This window comes from Penicillium manginii (assembly GCF_028828005.1).
Source record: "Penicillium manginii strain IBT 31320 chromosome Unknown utg000009l:1.0-3297300.0:1.0-3298630.0, whole genome shotgun sequence".
Lineage (NCBI taxonomy): Eukaryota > Fungi > Ascomycota > Eurotiomycetes > Eurotiales > Aspergillaceae > Penicillium > Penicillium manginii.
In genome coordinates, this window is record NW_026643110.1 from 2,231,094 (window position 1) to 2,251,126 (window position 20,033).

At 47.3% G+C, this 20,033-nt stretch overlaps 9 protein-coding genes across 9 annotated transcripts; 4 read left to right on the forward strand and 5 right to left on the reverse strand.

The window, feature by feature from the left end:
• Positions 1-915: 915 nt before the first annotated feature.
• Positions 916-2,193, forward strand: N7533_012551 (uncharacterized protein; the record flags this gene model as incomplete). Its single annotated transcript, XM_057109201.1, has 1 exon — positions 916-2,193. The coding sequence occupies one exon, from the start codon at positions 916-918 to the stop codon at positions 2,191-2,193; it is 1,278 nt and encodes a 425-aa protein (XP_056954302.1).
• A 1,042-nt stretch (positions 2,194-3,235) lies between these two features.
• Positions 3,236-3,699, reverse strand: N7533_012552 (uncharacterized protein; the record flags this gene model as incomplete). The annotated part of the gene is made up of 2 exons (XM_057109202.1): positions 3,236-3,470; positions 3,500-3,699. 2 exons carry the CDS (start codon positions 3,697-3,699, stop codon positions 3,236-3,238), a joined length of 435 nt encoding a protein of 144 aa, XP_056954303.1.
• Positions 3,700-5,331: 1,632 nt separating this feature from the next.
• N7533_012553 (uncharacterized protein) lies at positions 5,332-6,254 on the forward strand (the record flags this gene model as incomplete). The annotated part of the gene is made up of 2 exons (XM_057109203.1): positions 5,332-5,665; positions 5,746-6,254. 2 exons carry the CDS (start codon positions 5,332-5,334, stop codon positions 6,252-6,254), a joined length of 843 nt encoding a protein of 280 aa, XP_056954304.1.
• A 1,937-nt stretch (positions 6,255-8,191) lies between these two features.
• On the reverse strand, positions 8,192-10,310 carry N7533_012554 (putative MFS transporter; the record flags this gene model as incomplete). Its single annotated transcript, XM_057109204.1, has 8 exons — positions 8,192-8,262; positions 8,339-8,506; positions 8,581-8,989; positions 9,052-9,161; positions 9,217-9,520; positions 9,578-9,967; positions 10,049-10,182; positions 10,265-10,310. 8 exons carry the CDS (start codon positions 10,308-10,310, stop codon positions 8,192-8,194), a joined length of 1,632 nt encoding a protein of 543 aa, XP_056954305.1.
• Positions 10,311-10,972: 662 nt separating this feature from the next.
• Positions 10,973-12,514, reverse strand: N7533_012555 (F-box protein; the record flags this gene model as incomplete). Its single annotated transcript, XM_057109205.1, has 4 exons — positions 10,973-11,719; positions 11,781-12,127; positions 12,174-12,459; positions 12,512-12,514. The coding sequence occupies 4 exons, from the start codon at positions 12,512-12,514 to the stop codon at positions 10,973-10,975; spliced, it is 1,383 nt and encodes a 460-aa protein (XP_056954306.1).
• Positions 12,515-13,699: 1,185 nt separating this feature from the next.
• N7533_012556 (uncharacterized protein) lies at positions 13,700-14,381 on the reverse strand (the record flags this gene model as incomplete). The annotated part of the gene is made up of 2 exons (XM_057109206.1): positions 13,700-13,925; positions 14,251-14,381. 2 exons carry the CDS (start codon positions 14,379-14,381, stop codon positions 13,700-13,702), a joined length of 357 nt encoding a protein of 118 aa, XP_056954307.1.
• A 1,453-nt stretch (positions 14,382-15,834) lies between these two features.
• On the forward strand, positions 15,835-16,580 carry N7533_012557 (CFEM domain-containing protein; the record flags this gene model as incomplete). The annotated part of the gene is made up of 3 exons (XM_057109207.1): positions 15,835-15,918; positions 15,974-16,103; positions 16,177-16,580. The coding sequence occupies 3 exons, from the start codon at positions 15,835-15,837 to the stop codon at positions 16,578-16,580; spliced, it is 618 nt and encodes a 205-aa protein (XP_056954308.1).
• A 359-nt stretch (positions 16,581-16,939) lies between these two features.
• Positions 16,940-17,487, reverse strand: N7533_012558 (uncharacterized protein; the record flags this gene model as incomplete). The annotated part of the gene is made up of 2 exons (XM_057109208.1): positions 16,940-17,017; positions 17,071-17,487. The coding sequence occupies 2 exons, from the start codon at positions 17,485-17,487 to the stop codon at positions 16,940-16,942; spliced, it is 495 nt and encodes a 164-aa protein (XP_056954309.1).
• Positions 17,488-17,935: 448 nt separating this feature from the next.
• Positions 17,936-19,497, forward strand: cdc43 (protein geranylgeranyltransferase type I subunit CDC43; the record flags this gene model as incomplete). The annotated part of the gene is made up of 5 exons (XM_057109209.1): positions 17,936-18,400; positions 18,634-18,679; positions 18,753-19,129; positions 19,199-19,307; positions 19,364-19,497. 5 exons carry the CDS (start codon positions 17,936-17,938, stop codon positions 19,495-19,497), a joined length of 1,131 nt encoding a protein of 376 aa, XP_056954310.1.
• Between the last annotated feature and the right edge of the window lie 536 nt (positions 19,498-20,033).

Sequence of the window (20,033 nt, forward strand, 5' to 3'; positions counted from 1 at the left end):
ATAAAATCATGCTAACAAGGTCTTAGAAAATGGCATAAAAAGGAGGTTATTCAGCCAACGGATACTTGCAAGCTTCTCACCGGGTTTAATACAGGCGGATTGATCTATTGGTACAAGGATTACGACTGTGGAAGCTGGTACTGTGTGGAATCGGACTGCTGGGGTCAACAAACTCTCTGGGGGTGTTAGGGGCACGACTATACATACCCACATAGGTTCACCTTCCATATTGGAGACAGAAGGACTCGTTCAAACCCTACTCGTATGATACTGGAATAGAAAAGGGTTTTTTACTTGCCCAGAATAATATCAATTTCTCATCATAGCTTGTATGAGTGATATAAATACCTATGATTAGAGGCCTATGACCTCTCGAAGGTTCCACTAGACACAACAAACAGCTGACCTGTTCTCGCTTTCACGACGAGAGTCTACGCAGTACGATTGTACCATCAAACACCGGCGCCCTATCGCCAGTTACATATTATATTTCTAGCAAGTGAGTCATGCTAGTATCCCCACCCCCTTTAACAGGTGTACAGTGGATTTCGAAAAAATACTGCAGTATTACTGTCTGGAACAGACGCTTTCTTTCCCAGCGCCCCACTCTGCAGGCGCTAAGCTTGATTTGGTCCCCTATCGACAAAGTGAGATATGATTGGTGGCAGGAGAAACTTGGAACTGTAGGGGGCCTCGCAATTGCAAATACCTCCAAAACAACGCTCCAATTCGTAGTGATATAAGATCACCGACGTGTTTCTTCTTTTTCCGCGTCTCCTTCTGCAGACTGTTCTTCCTCTCCTTCCTAGGACACACTTTTGCCGTGCACCCCCTGTTGTACATTTCTTAGAACACTCATTCTCTAAGCTCCGGTTTATATTCCATTACCGCCCTACCTCATCCTCTACTGCCCTCATGGAAAGCACTCCAGGTCCACGCGAGACTACTCCAGAAACCCACCCAACTCAGGGGGTATACCTCTCGAACGAAACCATTATTAGCATAATTGATGACCTGATTCCCGGATGCAACATCCTGGCTATTGATCCTCTGGAGCATGGCAAATCATTCAACAATCGCATCTACTTTCTGAAGATAGATGTTCCCGACGACCTAGTATTACATGGTCTGAAAAACGGAGCTGTTAATGACTTGGTTTTGAAACTCAACGGAAAGTTCTTTGATCGGACGAAAAGCGAAAACGAGGTGTCCTGCTTGTCTCTTCTTGAGTACTTTGCGCCCGAAATTCCATCACCAAGGGCGCTTGCCTGGTCTGACAGCAATGGTTCCGTCGTTCACAAGTTGACCGTCGGGGGAAATTTGGCAACAAAGGAATTACATATTAATTCCGAAGCCGACGGAAAAGTCCAGGGCTGGATTTTAATGACAAGACTTCCCGGGGTTCCTTTATCGACGTTGAATCTGGATACAGACGAGCTCAAGATCGCTGGTGAACAGTTAGCGGACATGGTCTACTGCTGGAGACAGTCGCTCCCCGGTTGGGCAAGTGCTGGAAATTTAGAATGTGGACCTCCTCATGGGAAAGAACAAGATCCAAATTCATTATTAGTTGCCGGCTTGCGCATAACGTCGTCATCAAACATGCCTGGGTTTGATGTCAAAACATCTGAGCCTATCATAAGCCAGCTCCATTACTACCAACTGAGGCTTGAGACGCGGCTCCAGAAGCTCCAAGAACTCGACGTTTTTGCTGGAAACAGGCATTTGATTCCTCAAATCAAGGAGTTTATTGCTCTTCAATTACCGCAGCTTGGGATAAGCAATGAGAAAAGTCGGTTTTTATTCACGCACTACGATCTTTCTCCACGCAATGTCTTGATCTCTGCGAATCACACGAAGATCAGTGGTATCATTGACTTTGAATTTTCCGGATTTTTCCCTGAATTGGATGAATTTGTCAATGATTCGGTGGCAAATGAAGGCGACTGGCCTGATGCTTTTTACGAACCGTACTTGAGTAGACTGGAGGCCCGCGGAATGAATACTCCAAGGAACGGCATCAAGGATCAACATTGGAGAGAGGCAACTTCACTTTCTCGATTGGAAGACAACATAGCGCCCTGGTGGCTTGAGAATGTAGCACCAGAAAATAAGAACCAGCACTCAGAAGACCTCCAGAAGGCGAAAGAAATCGTCTTGGATACAATTCAGCTCCTGGATGCCGGCCTTTGAAGCCTCTTTTATCAGAAACCCCATCCCATTGGTGTGACTGATATCCAGCAATACAAGCCATTCTGTACTACTCAAGATTGCCCAAGTTCTCCATCTGCAGACTCCAATAAAGGTTGCCACTGAAAAAGTAGGATTTTCCTTGAAAGTTGACAGGGGTGATTTGATTCTTTTTTTTCTCTTATATTGTTGAATAGATATAAAAGAGAGCCCACACCCCCGTAATTAACACTTTCCTCGAAATGTTTCTCAAGATCCGACGGGAACTCAACTTGCTACAAATCAACAATCATGACTTCGCCTGTATCGCAGAGAATGAAGTTATCCAGTCGCTGGTCCAAATTTCCCGCGCCTTGCGAATGTAGTAGCTTCATGGGTTTCTCAGGCTGACGTCAAAGATTCTCCAAAGATATAGGAAGCTCGCTATGGGCAAGAGCATGAGTGTTTTCCCAACCACCTCAGAAAGGATGAGAACAGGACTGTCGTTATATGTCCCTTGCCCGAAGACAGTGGGAATAGTTGATCCTTGTAACATTTTCAATCTCTCGTAGACTTCTATTCCTTGTAGAAATTCATCATGCCAATCTTCTTTCCTTCCTTTGATGATAACAACAGTCGGGAGGCCGTGTGATTCCTGGCATGTTTCTAACTTCAGGATAGACTTGGCGACGTGGATGCAGCCTTTGGTCGGCCTCCGCACGGATAGGGATCGTGTTAAAGTAAAACACCTTTCATTCAATGAGAGATAATACAAAATGTGAAGAGTGCTTGATCACGTACCTGGGGTTGAATTTCCCCCAAAATGGGCCTGGAGTCCATGGTAGAAGTCGCATCAAAGTTGTGGAAATCAGAAAATGGAGGGCTCAAGTCAACTTATCTAAGGAGTTGGCACCCATTACCGTATAAGTTACAGCTAGCTATTCTATTCATAACGCCTTGCTTAATCCTAATTATCATTCTCTATCTCCCCTTACAACGGAAACTCCCATATCTTCGACAGACTAAAGTAATCATTCTCCCGCATCGCGTAGACCGTACCCTCCACTTACCAATCAAATGTACCACCCTTTAAACCCAATCTGTCACCTTCTCGCTTACAAGAATCGAAATTGATGACCACAGGCCTATTCCCATCCATCATAATATTCGACGGGTTGAGATCATTGTGCACAAGGCCCAAAGAGTGCATGTGTCGCACGCCATCCTCAATCCCCCGCAAACAAAGAGACTTATCAAAGGTCGCCGCCTCTCTCATCCTCTGCGATAGAGTCATAAAATACCTATCAAAAAGAGGCCCTTTCACCCTCACGTTCTCAGTAATACAGCCAAGATACGGGCCACGTTGGGGTGTGGGCTTTTGCGAAGGACTTCGCAAGCTTCTATCTCGGTCAATATATGGCGGCCAAGGTCCAGGGATGCATGGGTATCGCTATAGTGTAGGATGCTGGGCTTCTTGATGTAAGTATTTGGAGGTAAAGGGTCAGGAGCCAAAGTGAAAGACGGTTCCATTGCAGGCCAGATATCTTCGGTTGGAATTTTTGTCGTTTGAAGCTGACTGATTTCATCTAGACCATATTAGGAATATTGTCGGAAGGACAATATTCCTGTGCCAGTTTTGATACTGTGATTTACTTTCATCAAAATACGGTTCCTAGGATTTTCCATAGAAATGCAAACAGGTCAAACACTAGGAGCTTGGGAGTTTCTCGAGAATCTGGCGATCTGTCACTCCACTTCTAATTTATTACTTAAGCATATTAGTCTACATTAGGAACTATCCCGGATCATTGATCTTCCTGTACCGTTCAAGAGTAAAACATCATACATTTCGTTCCCCGATTATAATGCGGCCTTTTCGTTCTGTTAGTATAATAGCGACCCATCAGCGACTGGGAGCTCCCATGTGTTGCAAACAAATCAAACCCTGCACCATAAATGGCTTTGAGAGCCTGACAAGCTGAATCTGAGCATCCTCACAGTAGTACGCGACCCAAGTATGAACGTGCCATTTCCAGCTTCAGCGCTACTATAGATACAACGTCGGGCTGACTGGCCCTGATAGGGCTGATCAAAACAGGACATAATATTTATCCGAAGAATTCCCGCTTATCCTGCGTTGTTAGGGTCCGAGGATACTAGCGATGCAGGAACATAGGGGCCGGCGCTTAGAGACTAAATTCTGCCTTGTTAAATGATCGCCTCACGGAAATCATCGAGAGACTATAGGATCTAGAAATAGCGAAAGAATCCTTCTAGCTTCAATAAGCCCCTGAAACAAGCACAGGCGGCGCCACATTCTATTTGGGCCTCTTTCCGGCAGTCTGAACTCCCATCGATCTTCATCTCTCTTGTAACTGGAGGATGAACCGCTGGCCCCCTCCAAGACAGACTCAAGTTGAACCCTTTCGCCAACACATACAGCCTTGGCAACCCGGCCTATGACTAGTACTAACTATATATCCAATAGTAGAAGATGAATTGAGCCTCATCTGTATGTAGCTTGCTTGGCGGAATTAATGAAACGCGGTCCTACTTCAGGGCGCGTAGTTGTCATATCATGCGAAGAGCAGACATACTTCGGTCTTATTAGCTGCTTACTAGCAGGAGATATTCTGGTGAATCAAAATAAACATAGGGTCAGATGGTCGGAATGCGGCTCAAAACCTTTAAATAGGTCATATGAGGCCGGGCATCTGCATATTAAGGCATCTTGGCAAGAAGGATGAAACGGCATCATTGTTGACATTGCATACGCGCTTTATCCTGAGGATTCAGCTAATATAATTTGAATCAGCTGAATATGATAGAGGCAGCTTACCACAGCATAGATACTCAGCGTCTTCTCGTCAAGGCCCTGAAATGTATATAAAGTACTCCATTTCCGATTTCTTTACTTGAATCAGCGACCTTTTCAATCATTCCTTTGAATATACTAAGATCCGGTATACTACCAAAAAAGTCCATTTATATTTCTTGATTCCTGCACAACGGTAAATTACATTCATTCCGATGCACTCTGAGTATGACTGAAAACTTTTTTATTACCCATAGATTTAGAATTTGACTGTTGTTTTATACGATCTTTCACCCACTTGATTCTTTAGTCTTGCATGACACGCTAGGCTATACCATCAGATCAATATGTGGTCTATCGGAAATGTTGTTGAGCTCCTCTGCCTACTACTGGCACTCTCAGAGATCGGCTTCTGCCGACCCACGGTTTTGAACATCACTTCGGAAGAATTCGCACAAATGAGGGAGCACCATATGACTCCAGGTTACAACCGAAGAGGCTTTTTTGACGGGGTCGGGGACTGGGTCAAGGACAAGGGATGCGATTTCATATCGAGAGTGGACTTGTGCCATACCTCAAAGAAGTATGAAAAAATTGGCGATGGCGACCCGCACCAGAACTTCGTCATCGTCCAAAGGGCTGGTTCAAAAGTACATTGCACCTCCGATGGTGATAGCACAGGTAATAAATTAAGTCGCCTGATAGTTTCTGATAGTTTCACCAAGGAAAGTTACACAGATACTTATACAACTTTTCCATAGGGACTACCTTCTCGAGTACGGTCGGCTGGAGTATAGATGGGAGCTTCGATTCAATTCCCTTCGCATCAGCAGGATTCAGTATTTCGGAGTCCTCGACTTATGCATTTACGGCAACAATGACCTGCGATAGTATCGCAGACAAGCATGGTGACATTTGTCTCCTCTTCTACCACGCTATGACAGCATTTACTGTGAAGGTGACAGAATACAAAGACTGCGGTTGTGGTGTGGTAGATGGATCAGAAAAGGATCTTGGACAGACTATTGTCTATGCACCAAATGAAGGAGAAGCGGGCAGTATTGCTTCGAAGGGAATTTCTGTGGACGATGATGATATTCATCAATGCTCTGGAAATGATGACAGAATTGTCGACTATCACTGTGGACCTCCCGGGGACTCTAGTTGGTGGGATGACAAAAGCTCGGGACCATGGATCGAGGAATATGTGAAAGAACGTGTGCCTGCTGGCTGCAATATACCAATTGAGGCCAATCAGTACTATAAGTAGGGCTGGTAAGGGTACGGATTGGTGGTGATAGACGTGAAGATTGGTATGGTTAGTGGGTCGAGTTTTAAATGCTGGAAATATTCTTGTACTTGACTTTTGTTATGGTCCTTTTTGAAACAATACGATGCCGTTTATTGGGATATCTGACTGAAGGTATGGTTTGGTGACTGGTCTCTGCGCAGCACTTAACACAACATCCTTAATTTAAGCCCATATGTCTATCTCGGAAGAAAAGACAACCAACATAAGAATCCTCCCTAAAAACCCATCTGAAGTCTAAGGGTTGGGTATCTTGGATTGTAAAGACGCCGTCTTAAGAAGTCACACAAGATAGCACATCATTGTCAAATTTGGATCTCCCAAGTTGGCATAACAACTTTCGATGTTATTAAAAGGACATCAGATATTCGAAGAAAAAGACTGGTCGGGGTTCAAGTTCTCTGCGCAGATCAAGCTAGTGATGTCAAGTGCCATGCCGCAGAGCACAATCAAGTCCCAAATCGGCGCCATCTACAATTTACATAGGCCAACTTTCATCATTATTATTTTCGTCTCACCTTTAACCACTGACAAAGACACAGATGAAGAATTTCGAAGATTTGAGGCTCTGCTGGTTACTGTCTGCGTGGGGAACCCACATGGAAAATAAAGGAAACATGAGACTTTCTGTATGCGAAGAAGCTGCATGATGAAGCCATGTTTGCTTTGAAAATCTATCTTGAATACTAAAGATGTACGGACTCTCGGCGATGGTTTGGTTACAGATCTACGGGGATGGTGTAGCTTCTTGTCGACCGATGGGATGCCTCAATTTATCGCCTACTCTTGAAAAAGTGTACTATATATTTCCTTTTTCAACTTTACATGGTACATACAGCCATAGGGTACCTAGGTATGGAGAACAGGGCTACCCATCCGCTCAACCGTACTTAAGCCACAGAATCAACGAGGCCAACTGTAGTATTTACCTTTAACATTAGAGCAGCACTGAGGCTCCTCTAAGGTAAGTGTAGGTGTAGGTGATTAGGGTGAGAAGAAGAGATACAAGAAGGACTGGCCACATCAGAAGAAAACAGAGCCCTTTTTCAATAACAGAAATCAGGAGACTAAGAACAGAAGCCAAAAAGGGTCAACAAAATCTTCAGATAAAGAGAAGGAACATATAAGAAAGCTTGAAAAGAAAAATTACATACTCGACAAAGCAATAGCCTCATCATCCTGAATATCGTAGTTTACTCTACAACGGCCGCCGCTCCCAGCCCGGGGGGAAGGTAGGCAGAGGGTGAGAGGCTTGGCCCGCCCACCGCGCTTATCTTTCTAATGACTTTTCTTTTTTTTTTTTTTTTTTTTTGGCTTCGGAGTGGGGGATCGAAGCAAACTCAGGGTTGTTTTCTTTTTCTTTTACTGCCGTTATTGTGAGCATTTGTGGTGAATGGAGGACCTCCCTCCCGTTTTAGAACTGAGCCTGAGGCTGTGATTATATCATGCCCCAGATCCATGGATGTACTAGTGGCTTTTTTTCAGCACAGATGAATGTGTAGCAGACGTTTACAGTTTGATGGAGTATTACTATCCAGTTTGCGAAGTTGTTTTCTTTCGCTGAAAGATATGACGTACTATAGAGTCCCGAACTATCTCAGACATCGCGCATGAAGTCTAAATTTACACACACCTAAGCATGACTTATCTCCATTATTTTTCTATATCGTGTGTTGGTTCTAACGAGCTAGGATTCCACTCCGCACCGTGACCTCATTGTTTATTCGTAACAGATAATGATATCATATTTGCATTTGAATCCCACGATAGATAAACTACAACAACTATCCTATCTCATAAAGTCACATATCAGGGATGCCTCGGAATATCCCATAACTTAACTGAATCCCATAGAAAAGGCCCCGTCATTAATAAGCTAACAAAAGGAGAGAGCCAGATCAACGCAGATGCAGAATCTCAAGAATATCGTAGCGCGCGCAGAATGCTCGATTCCATTTTCCGAAGACATCTACATCAAACAAAGGTTAGGACATACTACCCAAGGGAAGGAAAAGACGGAAAGCTGGGGCAAGGGTAACTCGTACACATTGGAATGGACAAGCAGCAAATTCCGGCTTGGATGCTGCCGATGACGATCATGGTGTGTTTGATACCGCCGTGAGAGAGCCATGGAAAGGCGTAGAATGTGAGGACGAAGCCAAACATATTTTTGAATAGTAGCATGCAAGTAAATGCCTCAACGGCAATTTCGCCTGCCGAAAGGGAGTCAGCCAAGTCACTTATCGGGCCTGGAGGGGGTTGCAGTTGAGGGTGAGTTAGTACTTACGGTGCGCATCGACGATGTAAAGTGAAGCAGCAACAGCGCCCATGACCATCCCAATGATCATGAACGAAAAGAATACGTCTGGCAAGAGCCACTTGTACCTCATGATATCGCTGGCCGTCCATCCAAAGCCGTAGATACCCATACAAGCAAAGATGAGCTGGAAGAAGACGAGCACGAGCCGGAACTCGGGCTCGTATTTGCCGCCATTTAGTCGGATCATGATCTTGTTCATTGAGTCTGTGAGGAGTCCTGCTAGAATGAGGCCCAGGATTGATCCAATGAATGGTCCGGTGTAGAGGTATCCTGTTTTATCTTCTGCGAAAAAGAGAGGAGGGCCGAGGAATACAATCGCTAGAATAGCCCCCATGAATACGCCCCAGCCGATAACGACGCCTTGGATGAGACACGCCTGTGGTTGTTAGCCATTGCCCAAGGGAAGAAGAGGGAAACCATAGCCGGTGAACAACTCACGTAAAGGACTCCCGGATGAAGGAACAGGGGAAAGGGACGTAAGAGCAGTTTGAAAAAGCTCTCATCTGTCTTTCGCCCGTTGAATAATCTCATTGATTTCAGAACCGAGTCTTTCTCCCGGTTAGGCTGCGCGAATATTTCTGTCCTGGAGGTTCCACGTCTTACAGACTCCCCCCGGTACAAACACTTTAGGTTCATTTCTAGTATTATCGAGTGGCAAGTGAGACTCCGTCGACTGGTTCCGATCAACTTTGTGTTTGAAGTCGGTGTTAAGGTGGTCCGGGCGCCGATACGCGGTCTCTGGGACAAAGACGATCATGAACGGGAGGGCTGCAGCAAGGAAGATGGCCACAAAATAAAAGCACCATTGCCAGCCCATGGCTTTCGTAATTCTTCCAGCGAAAACTGGAGTCAAAAAGGCCGCGCCGAAGAGGGAGACGTTGGACACGGCCATTCGTTTTCCTCGTTCCTAGATGCTGTCAGCTGAAAGCCCGTGTCTTGGAATGGAAATAGCTCAACAACTCACATGCATAAAGTAAAGATCACCCACACAGGCATTCAGCAGGGCCTCAAACGGGGCCAGCGCAACGCCTTGAAAGATGCGTGCCCATAGAAGACTTTTGGGATTCTTTCCACTCCCACCGGCCCAGGCGCAACTCGCAATCATCAAGACGTGGCCGAGCAAGAAGAGATGTCGCTTGCCCCAGACGCGTGCGGTAGGAACGATAAGGATGCCAGCTACCCCAGTGCCACAAAGAAGGTATCCTGTGAGGAGGGCAGCTTCCACAAAGTTGATTCCCTCGGATATAGCGATTGTGACGGTGTTGGCGGCTAGTATGGAGCTCGTCGTTGTGCAGAGTACGGTGACGAAAGATAGAATGCCGAGGATGACATCGCGACGCCAGAGTGGCCAGTTCTAAAGTGTATAAGAGTATCGTTAGTGTTTGACTTGACTTAATGTCGTAGAGAAGCTTGTGCATCACCGGGAGAAGCGTACCAATGGGTCGTTGGGGTCATCACTGGGCTGCGGTACAAGAACGGTGGGTTCTTTGGTCGTCCAGTCGTGTTTCAGGTCGGTGTCAGAGGAACCATCGGTCGCAATTCGGGCGTGATCATAGATATCGGAGGTGCCTGGGGTTCACACGGGGCATTAGTCTCTACCGCTGTGGTGTGGAGGGGGGGGAGGGGGAGGAGGTTATATTTTCCAGCTCACCGGGGACCTCAACATGTTGGGCCACGTCCAAGACCCCCAAGCCCATGATGGGATAAATAAGGCGAAACGTTCTGTCGGGTGTTGGTGAGGAGGAAGAGTTCAAGTTCGAGTGGGAGGGGTTTGGAGTTCCCAAGTGGAATCCAATATTAGCAAGACTGGTCAGAACGACCGTCGCTCTTTCTCCTGGCACAAAAGCATCAACTAAGTACTGACCATCTGTTCAAATAATGTATAAGACCAGTACAGAGAGAACCTGTATTAATTTAAATGGACGATACGCAAATTTGGGAAATTTATTTCGGGTTTCAGCAGGCTACATGTTTAAAAAGCATCCAGAGGGCAAGAGAGTCGAAGGCTATTGGAGTTAACGAGGAAGACTAAGTAGTGGTGGCCTGCAATTCGCCTAATCAGAGGCAGATCTACCCTCTGAGGATATTTGACTGGATGAAATCGAGATAGTGGAAAGTTAAAAAAGAAAAAAGGGGTAGAATGGGCCGACGCATCAAGGACGAAGCATATCAAAGTCAAGGGAGAAGTATACTATACGAGGATCCGGGGAAGTCTCCACTTTTGTGGAGTGGAAGGTTTGGCTGGTAACATTCATATTATGCATATTGTACTAGTATTACCAGGTCGAGACCGGTGGGACGTGGAAATAGTACTACTCATACATTCATAGATAATCATAGTCATCATAGCCATTAACCTCTACGGTCCTTCGTGGGCGATCTGGTGAGTCCACCAGTCTGCTGCACTTGCATTTCGCCAGTGGGCCATCGTCGCCTCCCATTCTTCCTTCGGCCATGGAGAAGGGGTATACGTCAGGTAGATTCCGCATTCGGCCAGCTCATCAGCCAAATCACTCATTCGATCCCATGGGTATCCGTCATCTTGTGGGTAGTTGCCGTATTTGTGCGGGTACGCACACCACGGTTCGAACAGGATGTCAATCGTCTCTAGTGAGGATTGTCGACTCGCTGCGGCCTGGCCGAGCTGCCGAAGCCAGTTGACCTCCTTGTCGCCGAAATTATTGATCAGACAGCATCCCAGGATTCCAAACGACATGCCAAATGTCTTGATCTTTGGTGGTAATAAGCGGTCGGGATGGGAAGCTTCCCAGCGTAGATCGTTTGGTACACCATCGTCAACGTCGTCGTTGAGTTGGGTGCGGGAAAGGGTGAGACTTTCCAGCCGGGGAAAGACTGAGGCGTCGAAGTCTTGGATTCCTTGATTGTGGCCGAGTACATCGATGTAGACATATTTCAGAGTCTCTTTGTAGTTTAATAGCCAGCCTTGTGCGTCCATTAGACTCAGATGGGTGACCTCTTCATTCCTTGAGGTGTTGATGGTGAAATCGATAAGATTCTGGGGCCAGGAGACAAATTTCTCGATTGCCTCGACGCTGTCTTGGCAATAAGTCATTGTCAAGGAGGTGAATGGTGCTGTGTGAGGTTTCTACCATTCATCAGTCATGCATCCCATGTTCCGGTTCCTCTTGAGGGTCCTTCGCACGTACCTTTGAGTTGAGCATTTGAGGGGCGGGCCAATTTTTGGAATGCCCATTACCGATCATGGTTAGGATCTCCAGTGAAGGAAAGTTGATGTATGCCATCGCTTCTGCAAGAGACAAGCCCTCGGTGGTATCATTTTCCATATAAAGCAAAAGTTCCTTTAGGTTGGTCATACTCCGGTTCGCAATGGAGATCAATTTCAGGGTATCTGCCCGGCGCCCGGTGTACCCTCCCTCGGCGGGGAATCCACCATAGAGCCGGAGAGATCGAGTTTGTCCCAGCCATGATATTAAGTCATTGGCGACTCGATAGTCTTCATCTGTTGTTTCCGCATCATCATCGAAGATTATTTCTAGCGAAAGGCATCGAGAGCGGAGTGGAGGATTGTCTTGCAGTACCTTGTGCAAAGCTAGCGCCCGGCGGCATGGGGGGTACAATGCTGTACCTCTTCCTGGATCCATACGGATTGCCATCGTGCAAGGCGATTCCTTCGAACAAGTAAGGCGTTATCAATCGGTGAAAACGCCGAGATACAAGAGACAATGACCTGAGGTCACCGTAGTCACGTCTGACCCGATATCTGTCATTACGAGCGACATATTCGTACTCTTCCAGGGTACTGTGATCGAGTATTTGAGCAAGAAGCTCTTCTGGGAGATTTTCAAGGGAAGAGCTCGAGATTGTCTGCGAAGGAGTTCAGTCCAATGTTGCTCAGACAGATAAAGAGATGTCTTACCATTGCTCCTGTATGTTTCAGGGGTGAGGTCGGTGGATCCAAAGGTAGGTTTAGTGTAGCAGGGAAGAGTGCAATGTGCAAAAAGTAAAGTGTAGAGGGATTAAAAGAAGTTCACTGGAGGAGAGATGTAGTAGGGGAGATACGATGAGGACCTTCAGAGTGAAGTGACGTTCCGAGGTAGTTGCGCGAGTACCTTTCGGGAAGGCAACTGCATCAAACCGTTTACTCGCAATTTGAGACTACAGTTCTATACTTAATCTAGACTTACTAGTATTGAATACACGGTATGTACTCAGTAGTTTAAACTTCTAGAATTAAGCAATTTGTATAGGCAGTAGCATAGCTTTCCTGGGAGGCAGCGCACTGGGCCGCCGCTGTGGAGCGTCATACTTTTGGTCCAAGTCGGCCAGGTAGGAAGATACGCCGTCATTGAATTCAAAAAAGTACTTGTAAATAAAGAGGCGCTTATTTGATTGGAGCTTAACAGAGAGGACAGTACAAAAATCAACTATAGGCTGATACCTAGGTATGCGGGAGGAGAGGAGAAGCTATGTTGATTAGGGTGAGGTCAAAACATCGGCTAACTTTGTGGAGGCTACAGGAAAGAAATGACAGGGCTGAACTATTTTCCAGGACTAAGCATTGGTTTCTTTCAATTTGTTTGGATGAGTCTCGAACTCCTCTGCTATGCTGTTTGCTCCATATCTTCGTCTACCCCGGCAACCCCGACCCGATGTAGGATGGGAGTTGACTCGGCTTATGATTTGCTGTGAAATTATAGTCGAGTTGAAATCAAACCTTTCGGATGCAACAAATCTATTTCGATTGAGTCAAGAGCCCAAATTTCTAGAATTGTCCGACAGAATCGAATCCAAAAGAGACCTTTGAACACCTTCACCTTGCCAGCGACCGTACCATTCGCGACTCCATCATACCATGAGCCTCACAGATTGCGTTGTGATAGATGAGCGGTAAGTGTTGAAGTATCCGTCCTTTTCCTTATCTTCTCTGGCGAAGGAAGATTGTCTCGTTGTAATTCGCGAAGATTGCCAATCTGACTTTCCGGTTCATCATATATTGTGCAGCTTGACCTAAAATAGTATCAGCAAATTTTTCCAATTTTTAATTCGATACTATCAGTATTGCTTACCGATCATCACTCAGAAAGCGAGATAATCACCCGCTGGATCATAAATCGCTAGCGACAATCGGTGTACCTTCACCCACGGTGTCTTCATCTCGCTGACGGCTGTGGTGGCATAGCCCGAATGTGTCTGCGGTTATGAATAAGCGCAGAATGATGCTGAGCATTCGCCAGATGATTGAAGTCCATATTGCCTCGTTCTGTTCCTGCAACTTCACATCTGCGGCAGTTGCGGTAAGCTGTTGGCCCTCGAAACCCACTGCCTTGAGGCTGTTGCTTCATATCACCAAGAACGGCCAAGACAAAGCCGAATACCTTCATTGGGAGGTCATGGCTCCCGAGAGACAGGACGGCAGAATCTGGGATATCGCTTTTAGGGGAAATATCCGAAAAGCCATTGGTCTCTGCAATTCGTCAGCTATACATTCCGTGAACATCCCGAAGCCTCTTTGCACATATCGTTGAGTTGACATGCAATAACAGTCAAGAGTGCACGACGCATTGCGAAGCGAGTCTTGGGTGTGGTTCATGGCTCGAACCTCCCAGCTTGCGAGAGCAGATATGTAGAACATGGCTTGTTTCATACTTAACGTACCGTCCTGGCGATAAATATCGTCTGCTCTGATTACCTCCTGAGGTCGGAGAATTGCACTCCCCAATTCGCGGTGTTCGCATCCTGGATTCGTCAAAAGGGGATTGTTGCATTGTACGCGCTGATGAAGCCATGGTGATAGAAGAGGTCATTCATATATTGTAGAGGCTGTCCAGATATCCGTCCAAGACATCGATCGTCATCCATCAATTTGTTGATCATACGATCGATCGCAGATTCACTGGCAAGATCATGATCATGAACCCATGGAGTTTCGAGTTCTCCGACAAGATGCCCAGGATCTGGTCTAGTCGCGGGCGTGAATCGGACACGTCTGAACCAATCACGTCTGGTGTTCCTTTATATTGAATATTCGAGCACTTGAAGTCAACGAAATACATTAGGACTTGCAGGTACTCCAATGTTGGAACTGGAACCTCTCCAACCGCTTCCTGGAATCGTCCTTGCACGTCAGGTTCGTCTCCGACATGCACAGTGAATCTCTGAACTTGAAGTTTGGGCCTCGCTCTCCCGGCTATGCTCCATGTTTTGGAATTTGCCTCGACATGCTCTTCAAAATCCAACCACAGAGTCAAAGATCCCACGGAACTTATCCGGTGTTTCATACTGGCTGTCTCTGGGTCTTCTAGCCAAAACTTCATATCCGGTTTCAAGTTTGAGCAAGGTTTTGACCAAGCAACCTCGGGAACAGAACTTCGTCATTTGTGCGATCGACCACTCAGTACCTCCGCTGGTTTCCACGAGATATCGGCTCTCTTGGTACTGGTCACACCACGGACTGTGAAGGTCCTTCGTTGAACCGGCAGCGCGGAGCAGATAGCATCCCTAGCCCACGAAGCTGCCGTGGCCATATCCAGGTAGGAGAAGAACTCGAATTCATGTATTCTGGTTCAATCTAAAATTGCTGAGGCATGAGAAGAGATTGGGAGTGGAGATTTGATGCATTGAGAGAGTGTGAAGAAATTAAGATGCGCTTTAATTGGAAGGAGTAAACAAACAAGAAATCTCCAGCGAATCGCACCTGTCCAAGTAGCTACCCGCGAAGCTGCCAAAATACCAATCTACGTGCAATTGTATAGTACTAGTATCGTCCAGTATTTTCCAGTATTTTCCAGTGCTATATAGTATTCCAAGGTTGTAGAATATCGTTAGGGATATTAATCCAACGGTAATCTTGCATCTGCATACTGGAAGTATACCACTCAAAGTATACTCGCCCAATCAATTCCCAAATGCCACACGAATCTGCAGCCAAACCCCACAGCCCCGTATTGCTGGTATTGGCTCCATGCAGCTGCAGGGTCGAAGTATAGATCGATAAAATACGTAGTTTACTTTTGAGAATAAGCAATTTAAATTGGAAGGGCCCAATTGCCGAAGCCAAACCGCACAAAGTAAATAAGAATGGCGATGCAAACAGTGAAGCCCTGGGCATGAAAAGGGTGGCTGCCTTTCCTCTTCCTCCCACGCAGCTTTCACTTCTCTTCTCCTCTCCTCTCTTCTCTTCTCTTACGCATTCCCACTCCTTTCCACACATCCACTCAATTCCACTGTACTTGAGTCGCCATGAAGCTCTCTCAGCTCACTGTCGCTTTCGCAGCTCTGCTGTCCACCGCTGTGGCCCAGATAGACGACCTGCCCAACTGTGCCGTATGTTTCTATCCATTACTCAGGGCGTGTCTGCAAAGCACTGACAAAGTCACAGAAAGACTGTCTCACGGGCGCCTTTCCCGCCAACTGTGGAGCTGACATCAAGTGCGTCTGCACTACCGCGTCCTTCCTCAACGACATTGCCTGCTGCATGGTTGGCAAGTGCAACGAGGAAGAGCAGCAGAGTAAGTACATCACAAGCCCAGCGACGCCTACTCCTACCCACTTCCCAGTATGAGAACTGACGTCAATCTGCAGAGACTCTGGGCATCGCCAACACGGTTTGTGCCAAAGGTGGCGTGACTGATCTTCCAGCCTCCATTGCCTGCTCGTCCGGTGCCTCAACTTCGGTCTCGACTTCTGCCTCGACTGAATCAAAGACCTCGACTGCCACTGAAACTGTTCTCACTGCCGCTACCAGCAAAGACACTACTACCAAGGAGTCCACTGCGACCGACAGCAAGACCTCCGCCCCTAGCACCAATCATTCAGAGAGTGCTTCCTCCACTGCGAGTAGCAGCGAAACCAAGTCCACTGCTTCCTCAACCGCCTCGTCATCCTCTGCCGCTCAAACCTTAAATGCTGCTGTCCTCGGCCAAGTCAAGGATACCTCGCTGGTGGCTGCAGCCGGTGCCGCCGCCGCTCTGGCTTTCTTCGCTTAGAAAGTAGCATGTGCCGGGGCCGGATATCGATCTCTGACAGGATAATGTTATCATCCTATGTGATGCCCGCCTTACGACTGACGATCGATGGATAACTGACAAAAGTCATGTTCATGGCATGACCCTGCTTTGTTTTCATGGATAACTCTCTGTTCTCCATACTTGTTGTAATATTTCTTTTCATTTCAATTTATTTTCTTATCAACCCTTCCAAAGCGAGGGCTTTATCTTTATCATCTTGTTTTCGGAGTCGAGCGTACCCTATGAAATGTCGTAGTCCCATATAGGATGAATGAGATTAATCACTTAACCGAACAAACTCTATTCTTCATACCGTACACTATCGCCTATCGGATCGCCTACTCAGCCTGCTCACGAGCGTCTTCAAGCAACTTGGTCAATCTCTCCTGTCGCTCCTGTCTCAATGTCGCAAAGATCTATCAAAGTCAGCATCCATCCCAGAAGTCAGCACCCAGGAAGGGGAACATACCCAAAACCAAGCCATCATCTCCATAAAGCAAAACGTAAAAACAACCCTAGTCCGAATCCTCCCCAAACCCTCCACCCCCTCAAGCAACCCAGCATCCCGCCCCTGATAAATAAAAAACGCAATCCCACCATAAAGACTGAACCGACTAGCCGCAACGCTCACCCACACATTCCAATACATCGTCAGCGACTTGGTGATGTATTCCGGCAGACTGGCGAGAATCTGGAGATCTTCGGCGGGGAGGTTGCTGTTTCGCAATGGGCGGACGTAGCGGAGGGCTTCGTCTAGGGCGTTTTTGTACGGCAGGGTTGAGAGGAGGATTAGGTCGAAGGTTGCGATTGCGATTAGCGGGATTGAGGTGAAGACGTAGGGGTTTTCGGGGGCGGAGCTTGCGATTGGGAAGTCCTTCGAGGTCATACTCGTTAGTATGGTTGGATTAGATTGGATGGGATGGGAGTACGAACAATGTTTAGTGCTTCGCCCATCATGAAGACTAGGTCGCAGTTTGTTATTAGGGCGGGGTTTTTGATTAGATAGCCCGCTATGACGATTAGGGAGCACAGCGTGTGCCTGGATGATTGTTTTGGATGAGAAGAGGACCATTTTGGCGGTGGTGTTTGTGTATAGGTGCAAGGAGAATGAAGAAAAAGTGGCCTTGTTGGAGCTGGCGGAGCTGGCGGAGCGGAGTTGGAAGGCAGTTGAGTTGGGGTGGTCCGAGTGTCTCGCCGACGCGTGGGGAAACGAGCAATTCCACCCCACGTCAATATCGCCGCATTGCTCGAAAGAAAGGCTGGAAGAGCACTGATTCTGATTCGATTCGATCGACTTGCTTGCTGGAATAGCTTCGCATTCTCCACCCGCCATAATGGCTCAAAACCAGGCCGAACACGAACCCGTTCTTAATACGGAGCGCCATATCAAATACTACCTCCGATGCCTGAAGACCTTCCTCCCATCGGCTTATACATCCAATGACTCCAATCGCATGCTCCTCGCTTTCCTCACATTGACGGGTCTGGATGTGTTGGACTCGCTGAACAGCAAAACCACGCCTGAAGAGCGCCAGACTTACATCGACTGGGTGTATCACTGCCAAGTACCCTCTGGGGGATTCCGCGGATTCTCGGGCACAGAGTTTGGCGCTGGGAAGCGCAGACCGGAGAATGAGGCCTGGGATCCGGCAAATGTGCCGGCGACTTTCTTTGCCTTGGTTAACTTGCTTGTTCTTGGTGATGATCTGGCTCGCGTGAAGCGGGAGGAGTGTTTACGGTGGCTTCCGAGGTTACAGCGTGGGGATGGGAGTTTTGGAGAGGTTCTTGGTCCAGGCGGGGTAATTGAGGGAAATAGTGATTTGAGGTATTGTTGTTGTGCGGCGGGTATTCGGTATATACTGCGTGGTAGGAGGGGGATGGGGGTGGACGGGGTTGAGGATATTGATGTCCCCCGGTTTATCTCTTTTATTCAAGCTTGTCAGGTGGGTTGATTCTTGCTACTGCTGCTTTCAGGCCCGTCCTGGAGGTTTGGTTTGAGTTGAGGTCGGTCTACTAACGATCGCTTGTATAGAGTTACGATGGTGGCATGGCTGAGTCTCCATACCGTGAAGCACACAGTACGTACTATCGACATCTCCCCCGGCCGGCCTTTTTAACGAGACGATATAGGTGGTCATACATATTGCGCAGTTGGATCTCTAGAGTTTCTGCGTCGGGCATCAGTTGACACCCGATCGGTGCAGCTGTTGTCGCCTGGGTCTCTTCAGTTTGAGACTCTGGTTGCATGGTTGGCATCGCGGCAGACGAGCGAACTGGGGGACGAGAATGACGATGATGAGGATGACAGTGAAGACGAGGATGATGCGGAAAATAATAACGATACTACCACTCACTCGCAGACGATAGACACAGATATTGAGTCCCTCCGTCTATTAGATGACAAGATCCTTTCACTTCCCAAGATCGCATCGATACCCGGCGACACAATACCCTGTGCCGGTTTCAACGGCCGATGCAACAAAGTGGCGGACACTTGTTATTCGTTCTGGAATGGGGCAACACTGGCGGTAAGTGATTCGGGGAAACAGTTTTTATCCTCATATATCTCCTAGATTTCCACTCACAATATATCACAGATGCTCAACCGGTCTGCGGTAATCGATGACGTTCGCAATCGGCGATATCTTTTAGACAGGACGCAACATCTCGTGGGTGGCTTTGGAAAAGTCCCGGGCGATGCCCCCGGTAAGGCAAAATAAGATCCTCCGGAGGCAAATTGACCATGCTAACCCAAGCCACAGATCTCCTCCACTCATGTTTTGGCCTCGTTTCGCTCGCCTTTCAAGGTGAGGCTGGCCTCGCTCGCGTCGATCCTGCGCTGGTCACTACTGAACGCGTCGTGCGACATCTGGAATCATTGCCGTGGCATATGTAGATAGAATATTTCCCCAAAAAGCAAATGCCGAATCAACCCTGGTCCATTGTATGATCGGTGGTCATGGATGATCAACCCTGCAGGTTTCGCCTCCGTAAACCATTGGTCCAACGCACCGCCGTGGGCACCAATGAGTAGAGGCGCATAAATTGAGACGCATCATGTACTCCGTATTAATAGTAGTTCGGGGAGGGGGAACTGGGGAACCCTGGCGAGTTATAGAGAGAAGAGAAGAGACCAGAAGAGACCAGACGGAGTACCGAGTCAAGTGGCGAGCCATTCTCATCACATCCCATCGCTAAAATTAATTAGAGTAATGAAACAAGGTAATTTCCACTTCCCGTCAGGGGCTCGAGCCGCGTATGATATAATCGAAGACGGAGTACGGTACACAAGGAAAAAATAGGTACACAACTCGATAGTGCGTCTCCACTTGGTCCACGTTCCCGTTGACGTCTTTGCTTTTGCTCGGAGTTAGGCATTCCCCGTTCTCCCTTGTCACCTCCCCTACAGAACTTGGGAATATACCTACAATT